The sequence below is a fragment of the Fundulus heteroclitus genome, chromosome 15 (genome assembly GCF_011125445.2).
Source record: "Fundulus heteroclitus isolate FHET01 chromosome 15, MU-UCD_Fhet_4.1, whole genome shotgun sequence".
Lineage (NCBI taxonomy): Eukaryota > Metazoa > Chordata > Actinopteri > Cyprinodontiformes > Fundulidae > Fundulus > Fundulus heteroclitus.
The window spans coordinates 18623015-18635558 of record NC_046375.1 but is presented as its reverse complement, the minus strand read 5'-3'; the positions used below and the strand labels follow the sequence as shown (position 1 = coordinate 18635558).

The 12544-nt window shown below is 41.2% G+C and overlaps 1 protein-coding gene across 1 annotated transcript; it reads right to left on the bottom strand.

Annotated features, from left to right (window-relative positions):
* Positions 1-222: 222 nt before the first annotated feature.
* Positions 223-1936, bottom strand: LOC105919230 (thyroxine 5-deiodinase-like). The gene has a single exon (XM_012854513.3). It carries the CDS (start codon positions 1903-1905, stop codon positions 1099-1101), a length of 807 nt encoding a protein of 268 aa, XP_012709967.1. The 5' UTR covers positions 1906-1936; the 3' UTR covers positions 223-1098.
* Positions 1937-12544: the final 10608 nt, after the last annotated feature.

Genomic DNA, 12544 nt, shown 5'->3' with positions numbered 1-12544 from the left:
CATGTATGTAGTGGTGTACATTTTTTATGTAGATTTTTTTTTCCTTGCTTTAGAAGAGTTGAGCCCTTCTACAGCAACAAGAAAGAACCGCTGGTCTTGCTGTATTTTGCATTTATTTATTTTTAGTTTATTGAATGGGTGCATCAAAGTTTGCTTTGGAATTATTTTTTTGTATATGTGTGGTCCTAGTTACTGTTAAATTAAAAAGAAAGCAAAAAAATGTAATAAAAAGTGGTAAATAAGATGAATTCTTTGTGATGCTACTGAACATTTTCCATTTAATATTTAAATTTGTCTATAGAGCTTTTCCGAAAGGCCTCCAATTAATGAAAATCTTGCTCTATAGATAATTAAAAATATATAATATAAATTGCGGGCTGCACAAATGCCCCATTGGTCGCACCACTATTTTAAGGCAAAGCACTTATAAAATGATCAAAACAAATAACTTTAAGGTGTTTTTCTCTCTCCCTTCAGCTGATCTGAATTTTATTAAAAAAACAAACAAACAAACAAACAACACATTTGTTCAGTTACATCGTTTTCAACATCACATCGTTTGGCAGTGGACCACAGAAGGAGAGAGCATCCAGCTAATATGGCCCTGCTTCTAGTGTCAGAAACATCAGTACCGGTTTTCTGGATGTGCCTTTTAAAAACCGAACTTCACACAGACGCCAGAGTGAGATATATTAGGCTGAACGCGCGCTCCCTCGCGTGCACGCGCGCGCACATACACACGCTTACATACACACAAACACGCAGTAGAAAAATAGAGTGATCACCAACTGAACTCGACTTCAATTGATTCAAATACTTTTTCCTTGCAAAAAAAAAATAAAGAAAATCGCTATGAGGAATTAATTTAAAGTCATGACAACACAGTTTAACAGCCTACAATCTATAGGCTAAAGGCGTCAACTTAAAACTGAACCTCTATCTGTCAGTCCTTAACATTTGAATGCAAGAGAAACAACAAATATAATATAATATATATATATATAATGTGCCATGTGTGAACGTTTGATAGCAGCATCTGGATATTTTGCACTGTGGATTGGACACTAAAGCGGAGGGCAGAGCAGCAGGACGGTTCGGCTACACACACAGCACCGCTGTCTGGGGGTCCACCACCTCCTTCCTGTATTGCTCCAGCCAGTTTTTCAGTTCGGAGATCCGGTAGCCCTCCGGACCCCTTCCCCCCTGGTACACCACCCTCTCATCCATCACGATGTAAAGTCTCTCAAAGTAGGCTCCGTACGCGGCGTTGGACGAGTTGTCCATGTTGTCCACCACCACCTTGCTCTCTGGCACCTCGGTGAGCATCAGCTGCGCGGCTCTCAGCCGGTCCTCCAGGCAGCGGTGCTTGGGAATCTGGTAAGGCGCGTCGGAGCTCACCCAGCCGTCCGACGGGTGCGCCTCCTCGATGTACACAACCAAGAAGTCTGCGATGTCCGTGTACTGGCGGACGACGCGCTGAAACGCCGCCAGGCGCGTCATGAACGGCGGTCAGGAGCAGCTGCCAAAGTTGAGGACGAGCGGTCTCTTCCCTTTCGTGCAGTCCAGGATCCGGACCTGCCGCCGCTCCTGGACCAGCACCACCTCGGTGTTGGGCGCAGCCTCGCCGAGGTGCGCCGATTTGAGAAAGTCCAGCTTCTGGCCGTGCCACACGGCTCTGAGGGACTCCCAGGTGAACATCTTGTTGGAGTCGGAGACGCACACCGGCGGGTCGTCCGGGCTGTCCTGGCGCTCGCCCATTTTCAGCAGCACTTTTCTCCTGATGCACAAGAAATCCAGGAGCCACAGCATGACGGCGGCCAGGAGGAACCGGGGCAGCAGCATCAGGCACAGGGCTGCGTGCTTCAGCGCCCTCGCCATTTGGACACCGCCGGAGTCGTCCATCATCTCTTCCCCTAGGACGACACTGAGAACTAATATTTAGTCACCTTTAGCCATTGGAGAAAACTATCTGACGCAGGCAAAGGCCTCTTTTTATAGGTACAGCAGCATTTGAATAATAGAAGGAGAAAAAAAAAAAAAAAAAAAAAAAAAACACGCCTCCGGTACCCGCACCGCCCACTCACATGGAGGGGATTACCTCCCGTCAACTCTGGGCTTCAGAGACACAGAGGTAGGGAGGAGGGGAGGCGGGGGGGGGTGCCCAGCGCAGCCTGGATGGCTGTCAGTCCAGATGTCTGTAAAACATGACGCTGCTTGTGAGCGTCTTCAACTGAGTGGGTTGTCTTGCACAATGTTCACTATTTCCTCGGAATGGGACAAACTCGCGCGTTCGCTTCCCGTACGCGCGCCGCAGGTCCTGAAAGTCGGGAAACGATTTTGCCTCCTCTTCATTCTGCCTGGAAAAACTAAAATCACTTTGTCACGATGCAGCCCAGCGGCCGCCAGACGGCGCTGCAGTGACACAGACAGAGGCCCGTGGTGTAGAGAGCACCCCTGAGAGCCTGGTGAGGGCCAGAAAGATGGCACACTGGGCTCCATAGAAATGTTTTTTTTATTTTTTATTTTTTATGAGGATTTCCAGCCAGCTGAAGTATTGGTTCTACGTGACCCGTTTTGAAAAAATAAAAAAATATAAATAAAAACTGTTCTGGTCATATGACAGTTAAATTTTTGGCCATGGCGGTGACGTCATCATGCTGAGGTCCAAACATGACCCAAATTAACAATCGGTGGCAAAACCTCAAAACTGCTATTGATGGACACTCCGTCGTGATTTCGAGATTTTTTTTTTCTATAAAGAAAATTAACTGGATGTGCAAACTTGGTGGATCTACAAAGTATGGCCTTAAAGGTGCTGAAAGTTTGTTTGTTAGAATGCCTTAAGAGATCCCAAATGAAGGTTAGGAAAGGAGGCAAAAGACATGATGAGCTTTTAAATCATTTTAAATGCTAGAACAGGGATCACCAACCTTTTTGAAACTCAGAGCTACTTCCTCAGTACTGTCATACGAAGGGCTACCTTTACTGACCTTTGAGCTATGAGTCCAAGCCCACCTGAACTTTATGTAATATACATTTTTAGTGCTTTTGTCATTTTTAAATCTATGTTAACACAAGCATGATTAAAAATGAAGAGCAACTGAATAAAATAACATTTTGAATGCATCTCCCTGGAGGGTTGGGTTATTGTTTTTTTAACAGGCTTGAAGGCCCCACATATGGTTTTTGGGGGCTACCCGGTGCCCGCGGACTCCATGTTGGTGACCCCTTCAAAATACTTCCACCAAGGCAGCCATAATAAAGATCCAGCCAGGACTACAATGGCCTAGTCAAAGTCAAAAGTTGAAACCAATTGAGAATCTGAGGCAAGACTTAGTGGTTCTACAAAGTAATAGCTCAGGGGTGGTTTTTTTTAATTTTTTTTATTAAATTGGTGTGTTAGAAAATAGGACAAAAAGGCATCATAACCATTTAGATTAGCCTAGATTTCTTTTGGATAAAAAGAAATCTTTAGAATTTTCTAGCTAATTGCGAATGAAAGTCACAGCATCGTGCTCATTATTATGAAGTGACACCAAATAAGTCTTTCCCAGCACATTCACAGTTAGGTTTTAATTATGTTTTAATTCAATTAGTCAAAGCATTGTGTTTTTCCAAGCTATTTTATCTGGTCAGCTAAATTTCTCTTGTTCTGTTGTCCACATTTTTCCCCTCAGCGGCGCTTGTTTGGTAAACAGAACTTTAATTAAGTCTAACATGGAATTATTGAATCCATTCTGTTAGGTCCATCTATAAAACAATACCGGTCCGATCTTCGCTTCAACCCCTAGATCCTGTTACCTCACCCTGAAACTTTTTCCACCACCTCACAGGTGTTAATGAGATGGAAACCATGTGATTGCTGGGCTCTGTTTCTCCGACTTAACAATACCAGCATGTGTCCAATCATCTCTCCCATCCCATGCTCTGTCCTCCTCCTCCTCCTTTTCTCTTCTGTTCCCTTCCCCGCTTATTTGCCTCTCTTTTTCCGGCTGTGTTGGAGGACCTCGACTGTTCTGGGTTTTAGAAACTTCCTGAATAAGCAGAAATACACAGTTTTTAGTTTCTAATAAAGAAATTGCAAATTGCAGAAATAAGAATTAACACGTGAAAAGGGAATTAATACAAATATTAATTCCCAGTGTTATTACCGCATCATATTAAGTGTCTTTGACAGTTCTCAAAAGATGATTTCCTTTACTAAGTGGAAACAAGCAATTCAATCCACCCTGGTCTGATATTGACATGTAACCGCCCCCTTCTTCTTCTTCTTCTTCTTCTTTTGGCTTTTCTCTTTCAGGGGGCGCCAAAACAACTTCTTCTCCATTTAATCCTATATTTTGCATCTTCTCTCTCTTCATGCCCTTTTTCTCTCCATCCATAAATCTCCTCTTTGGTCTTCCTCTAGGCCTCCTGCCTGGTAGTTCCAACTTCAGCGTCCTTCTACTGATGTACTCACCATCCCTCAGTACATGTTTAATAAAGACATAATTTGCCCATTCCTATTTCTTTTTGTATTTTTATTCTTATTTTTCTCTTTTTCTTTGATCCACTGTATATAACTGATGTACCTTTCCTACTTTTGCACCTTCTCTCGTGAGCCGATATGGCATGTGAATTTCTCCAATGTAACATCAATAAAGCCTATCTTATCTTATCTTATCTTATCTTATCTTATCTTATCTTATACATCTCATTCTGATCTCTCCTAAACATGCAAGCATGAGCCGTCCCTCTGCTGTACTCATTCCTGATTCCACTTCCACCTTGAACTTCTCAGTCACACCTACAGCACACCTCACCACTGTCTTACAGTTCTCACTTGTCCTACACCACTCTAGCATACTTATCTGCTCCTCTAGGCTCCCTCATTCAATACCACCACTTCTCTCTCTCAGCATCTTGTCATATCCTCTCTCCAAGTCTACAAAAAAAAAAAAAAAAACAGAACACAGCTCCCTCTGAACCTTCTCTGTACTTCTCCATCGACATCCTCAAAGCAAATACTGCATCTGTAGTACTTTTTGTACAACATTGCCGCTCACAGGTGGTCCCTTCTGACCCCAGTCTAACTTCCACTACTTGTTCCCTTACTTTCGTTGTATGATTCATCAACTCTATTCCTCTGTAGTTGCCACAACTGCGCACATCTTCCTTGTTCCTAAAAATTTAGTACCAGGGCTACTTCTCCTTCATTATTCTGGCATCTTCTCGCTTTCTTAGATCTCATTGAACATCCTAGTCAAAACTCTACTGGCTTCTCTTAGACACTTCATTTCCTCCACAGACATATCATCAGTAGCAACCGCCATTCCACTCTTCATCCTTTTGAATGCCTTCCGTACTTCAACTGTACAAATTTTTGCTACTTCCTGATCTACAACTCCTTCTGTTTCTGTATCTTCCCATCACACTCGTTGCACCTGTTCGAACATTTCCATAACCTGCTGAACATCCTTTCCATCTTTGTCCCTCTGCCTCGTCAACCTCTATAAGTCCTTCTCTCCCTCCTTACTGTCCAACCTATCAAACAAGTCACTGTATGCCCGTTCTTTGACCTTAGCTACCGCTAGCTTCACTTTAAGCTACATCACCCCCGACGACTCCTCTGTCCTCACTGTGTCCCTCTTCTTCTTAGCTGATCTCTTTCTCTAAACACACTCATGTACTTCCTCATTCCACCATCAAGTCTCCTTAATCAACTTTTCCTTCCAGAAGAAATACCTAGAACTCTCCTACCTGTGTCCCTGATAGCATTAGCTGTCAAGAAACACCTCAGGTATAACTATCTCTGTTCAGGACATTCCCCTCTCTACAGCAGTCACCAATCCTGGTGTAAGACTCGATCCAAAAACCACCTTTGAAGCCCACATCAAAAACCTCTGCAAGATCTCCATCATCTCAGAAATATTGCAAAACTCCGTTCTACACTCACTTTAGCTTACAGAAGAAATACCTAGAACTCTCCTTTCTATCTGTCTGTCTGTCTGTCTGTCTGTCTGTCTGTCTGTCTGTCTGTCTGTCTGTCTGTCTGTCTGTCTGTCTGTCTGTCTGTCTGTCTGTCTGTCTGTCTGTCTGTCTGTCTGTCTATCTATCTATCTATCTATCTATCTATCTATCTATCTATCTATCTATCTATCTATCTATCTATTCCCATCATCTCTGCAAAGTCTGCCACCATCTGTCCTTCTGCATTCCAGCTCCAACTGCTCTCCTCACCTCTGGGGATATTCTACATCACTTTATCTAACTCACTCCAGGCTTTCGTCTTCTTCTCAAAGTTACACCCTACCTGTGGGGCATAACAATTAACAATGTTGAACATTACACCTTCAACTCATCACCCTGGACACTCTTTTCTCCTCCAGAACATTCCTGAAAAGCTTCTCCTTCCCCTTCCATGCCATGGCGGAACAGCTTCAATCGTGCTACTAAGCTTCTAGCTTTGTTACCTTTCCAGTTGCACACACAGCATGCCCCGCTTCCTTCTCTGCATCACGTCAGCCAAGTTAAGCTTTTCCAGTCAACCCAACATTCAAAGTCTCCACTCTCAGTCTTAGAACTCTTGTCTTTCCTCTTCTCTCTCCGCCTACGGACATGTCTTCCTCTTCTTATTCCTCGTCTTCTTTGCTGATCAATAGTAGCCCAATTTTGTTGTTAACCAGGGCCTCGACTGATCCGGTATGGAGATTATGTTCTTAACTTGCATGGTACATTTGGCAAAAGTGTCCTTCCAGTTCATTATTTTACATCAAGAAGGAGAGCTAAACTGGCATCTGCAGAAGAGCTCCAATGACAAAACCCGTGTTACTTAGAAACAACAACAAAGCCCCCCACACATTTCCCAAAGAGCATCTTGATGGTCTCCAAAATGTTTGTTAGAAAGAAAAGTGACCTTGTTTCTGCACTGGTGTGTACCTAGTTTCTGAAGGGCCTAAAGTTAGATCTTACTGAGATGCTTTGGTGTAATCTCAAGCACACGGTTTGTGCTCAGAAACACGTCAACATGGCTGAAATTAACTGTACCGACATCAACAAAAGCAAATGAGACATACAGAACTTTAGATGCTGTTCTGTGTTCATTAGTGATTCCTGGATGAGTTGTAGGTGTGCTCTCACAGTGTATTTGTAGGCTGGACACTCTTGGAAAAATGTTCCACTGCTCCATTTTTTCCCCCTCCGTTTTAGGATAGTGACTCTCACCCTGGTTCACTGGAGTCCCAATGACTTAGAAAAGGTTTTGTAGCCTGACAGACCTATTGATGTTGTTGAATTTCTTCAGATTAGGATGTTGTGTGTTGCTTTTTGGGATCTTTTTGCCCAATCCATGTAAGCAGGCTCTATTTTCAGAAGTTCTTAAATCTACAGGTCAGGCAGTAATCAAGCGGGGATGTGGTTCATTAAAATGTAACAATAAATATGGTTAATTGTTACATGATTGCAATCTTTTCCTGCAGAGTCACTATAAACATTCTTTTCCTTTATAAATAAAATCCTAATTTGAAAAATGCATATTTGAAATACTCGGGTTATCTCTATCTTACATGAATACATTTTTCATAATCTGAAACATTTAAGTGTGACAAGAAAACAGAAACAAAGCAAAATAGAAAGGATTTGTAGGAGAAGAATTATATTTTTTTCGCAGGTCTAATAAAGGTTTGTAGCGCAAACATACACACTGACTGGCCCTCACTTTACATTTTTACTAAGTGTGTTGAAAAATCAAAAGTAGAAGACGTACATTTAGTTGGGCTGTGCTACTGTGACTAAAAACGGCAATCGGATGGCATTTCCAGAGCAATAAGTAAGGAAATCCACATAATTCCAGAGGGATAACAACTTTATCTTATACCAATGTGTTATGCGTTTAAAGTTCATTTTTACGCATTCTAAAAGGCTTATCTGGAGACAGTTTCTAGCTACTGCTTGTGAACACAGCTGCAAGTGCTCTGCTCCCTGGATGAATTTACTGCTCAGACGTCTGCTTCTGATGCTGCGCTACAGTATTTGGTGCTGTGGGTGAGTCCAGCTGCCGCTGCTTTAACTTTAAACAGAGCGACGATGACAGCTGGGCCAACCCTGTCTGTCTCCGCAGCTACTGAGTAATCTCCTCCAGTTTTCCTGCTAAATCAGGCTATTCAGACCAATGTCTTGGCGACTGAGGGCGCGATGACCCGCTCTGCTCACAACCGGCAGCGGTCTTCAACATAAAGCACGATACTGTGTTCTGATCCAGCCTGACCCTGTCTTATTGATCAAAGAGAAAAAAAATCGTCTTTATATCTCATTAATGCAGAAATGGTTCACAAGGTATTTTCTGCTTTGAGATCGGTGTCCCGTGGGATCTGACACAGATCTTGCGGAAGAGAGAGGTTTTTTTTAACAGTGTTGTGCCCAAAAGCGGTCAGAGAATAAACAGAAACACTACAGCTAAAGGCCTTAGCTAGCTTTAACCACAGTGATGGGTGAACGAATAAAGACGACAGCCAGCACAAAGCAGAATTTGTAAGCGCAAATACAAAGGAAGATGAGAACAATTATCGCTGCAGCAATTATTTTTCACATGGTTTCTTTGACACACAATAAATATCCCACTATCCCAGCAAAACTATAGTTTTTACATTTTTTTCTTCTTCTGAATAACAAAATACATTATTGCTTTTGTTTTTGAGCTCTCTGTGTGGGTAAGATGCAATAATCAATGAGTCTAATCTTCCAGCCAGGTCGATTTTTTTTCACTTTTGTTGTTGTTCGGACTAATTAATGCTCAGGCTTTTTCCTGAGCTGTCAGCTGAAACAAAATAATGGATGCATCTGATTTATCCAGATTGCTGAGCGAAGCAAAAGTGATAACATGGTCACTATAAAGGTATTGGTAGTTTCGGTAGTTCGGGCAGACGCCTGCTAGAAAAGAAAGTCAGCTTCTCCATAAAACTTGTCAGCAGAGGGAGGCATTAAGTGCTCTAAAGTTTCATGGCAGATGGCTGCACTGACTGGCATGCCTCGATAAAACCTATGGTGCACCAACACCAGAAGATGACATGGCTTTCCAATTCATTCCTGGCTGTGGAAACTTCAAACTAAATTTCATGGAATTTAGAAAATGTGCCTTTACGCCTTATTAATCTCCCCCAAACTCTCAAACTAGCTTTGCCTCACAATCCTCCCACGTCTGCAGTTATCCTTGTTGTGCAACTTTTTCCATCAGACTTTTTCCTTCCACTCAACTTTCCGTTCATGTGCTTTGATGCAACACTCTGCAAACGTACAGCATCTTTAAGAAGGAGCTTTACTGACTCGCCCTTTTTCTGAAGCGTCTCAAATAGACCATGACAAAACCAATTCTGCATTTAAAATACGTTTTTTTAATTATTGTGATGTAATTTTAAGTTTTCTTAGTGACATCCTTCACCATTTTCTTCCAGTTGATGTTGATCAATATAGCTTACAACTAAAAAACAAACAAACAATTTAGTCAGTCTAATTATCCAAGTTAATATGATTTTTTTTATTGAACTACTGAAATGAACACATCTTTAATGGCATTTCAATTTATTGAGCTGCACATTTATGTGCAGTCTCTCAGAAGACCCCCTGTTTTTTTGGACCAGAACAATCTTGTGAGCTCAGTTGTTTTTCCAATACAAATACTATAACTCATGATGCTAATGAAGACAAGATAATGAAGGTGTTTCATCTCGGGACAACAGCATATTTTCTTGTTTTGTTCACAAGACTCCATGAAAAAAAAATAATGACTGCATTTGCTGGTCTGCTCTTCTGTACAAATGCGTTAAATGAGTCTAACATCTGATCTGCTCTGATAATTTAAGGAGAGACTGATGCAGACACAAGATCACAGGAACTATGGAGCAGTGTTCGACTATGTGGAAGTGGGGAGTAATGGTCAGAAATCAAGAAGAACAAGGTTGGTTTGATCCGGACTAAAACAAGAAAACAGCTGCTTTCATAATGCACTTTATCCCTATGGCAAGAAAAACGTTTGCACAAAACCTTACGAGCAGCTATCTCACTTCATAAGGTTTTATATACAAATCCAAATATCTAAGAACACAACTGAGGTGAAGTTAGCAGCTTTATTTTAGGCCTGCCAATTATGTTCCTGCTCAAAGCTATAAAAAAGAATCGTGATGAACAAATCAAATTTCTTTCGATAAATTCTTATGGGTTGTTGGCAGCTCAAATACTGATATATTAAATCTTTTTGTGTTCATGAAATGCAAGGAAACTGAACACACCCATGTTTTATTTGGTCTGTAAACACGCCAGCAGGTTCTTTGAGACCATTTTGGTTTGGAGTTCAGTAAAAATCAGGTAAAGGACTGGGAAGCTGATCATAATCTGTTGGATTCAGAACCAACAACGTCCGTACGTCCACTGCAGGACATGTACTTCCACGTTCTGGAGCTGCTCCAGGATTTTGGATCAGTCACAACGGTTCTAAATAAAAGGTGCTGACTGAACCACCTCTAAGTTTTAAAAAAAACAAAACAAGAAAAAAAAAACTTAATGTCTACATGCATGCACCCCTAAAACATGTATTACTTCTCGGCATAGAGCAAAGCTTAAATCCAGGGATTTTTTTTTTATTTAAATTTTGGATAAGGCCCTTGTAAGAATGCTGTTTAGCTTAGCAGTGTTTAGTATTTGACATTTTATTGATGTTATTGTCGTTTTTTTATTTTTTTTATTTTTTTTAGTTCATGTTATTGTCAACGGGTCTTTTTCTACAAGCTGGGGAGCATGCTTTATTTTTGTGGGGAACGTTTGGAGGATAGCAGGTTTTCAGCCCTATTACGGTGACAGTTTGTGCTGCCATTCTGTGCGTGGCTCATATAAAGTTATGAGAACAAGCTGAAGAGTCTACATGTTCTCTCTCTGGCACTATTTAACACTCCCAAGATGCTAATATACTTGAAGCGACCCGTTGGATCCACAATGTTCCACATAATGATGTATCAATTTGAGCAAATTGAGGACACACAAATCTGCCTTGTAGATGAGCTCATAGTTCACTGAGCCACTATGTGGTGGATCACAAAAAAAACCCAAACACCCCCCCAAAACAGAAAATGTGTGTCATAGGCAAGTTGGTTCTGATGTTGCTTCTTTCCAAGTGCTCTTTCATCTGCTAACGCTGAAATAATTTAACTTGATACCCTCTAGACAAGAGAAATACAGATTCAATCCTTTGTACAAGTGCTTTGAATTAGATAATATTGCCTTCATGCCATACCAAACTGATATAGTAATGCAGGCAAAAACAACCCCCAAGCATATACTATACATTATATATACACACTTTTCCGTAATTCACCGATTCCAGTTTACAATCCCCTAAAGGTTGTTGTTATCTCTGTTTTGCCCATATTTCTATCACACTTTTTCCTTCCACTCAACTTTCCACTCATTCAAATATTTGCGCTTAAAACTTTATTAACAGCTGGTTTCTAAGCATAACATTTTATGGCTTACTCTTCTGGTGGATGGTGTCAATGACTGTCTGCTGGACAACTGTCACCTGAACAGTTTTATCCCATGAGTTTCACTTTTTCAGCTAAATATGCTAAAAAATAAAACAGCATTTTAATCACATTCCCATTTATTGAGATGCACCGGTGGTATTTTGAAGGTCTTAGAGAGTATTCTCCTTAATCAGAACTGCTAAAACACAGCGATGGACCAAAGAAAGCCCTTGAAGTCTGTAATGGTGTTTTGTAAAAAGAAGAGCAAAAAAAGAAGAGCAAACAACCTGCCGAGAGGTGGCCATAACAAACCAGATGTACATCTGTGACGTTTGTTTCTGTTAAAACATCTACAGAAAACGAGGTCAACTCCCTCTGTAAACACTGGGGAAGAAATTATTACCAGTTTCCATACACAATCAAGAGTTGTGCAATAGTATAACGACCTATAGTTGCTTCCACAACCTCTACAAAGACTATTACTGAATGCCTAGTTACATATTGTCTCAGTAAAATTTTTGTTATATATGAAATAAACCATAACATAAGCAGATTTAACAGCCTACTGGATTTTGTTTTTTTCCGCGAATGGTTCAAAAAGCAATAATCCCATTTCTGTGACCAAATAAGAAAATACATCACATCTGCTGATTTGATTGCTTTGTGTGAGACACTTTGTGAAAATATGGAAAATCAACACATTTTTCTTAAACTTGCACAATAAAGCGCCAGTTCTGTGGATCGTTTTCTGAAAAACGTTACTGAGCAGTAAACACTTACTGAAATCCAAGTAAACCCAGACATGAGTCAGACATTTATCTCTATGCATCCTCTTTCAGTTTCAGAGTGATAATAATAAAAAAAGGGCGCTCATGGCTTCCCGAGAACTGGCTCCCATCAGATGGTGTAAGTAACACCGCTGCTCTTTTACGCCTTGCAGCTTTTAGGCATCTAACTGTATGAGGGGGTTTACCATGAAGAGAAGCATCCTCGCTCAACTTCAACTTCAAGGAATGTCTGATCTTTGACTGCCAAACAGAAAGCGTCGCCCGGTT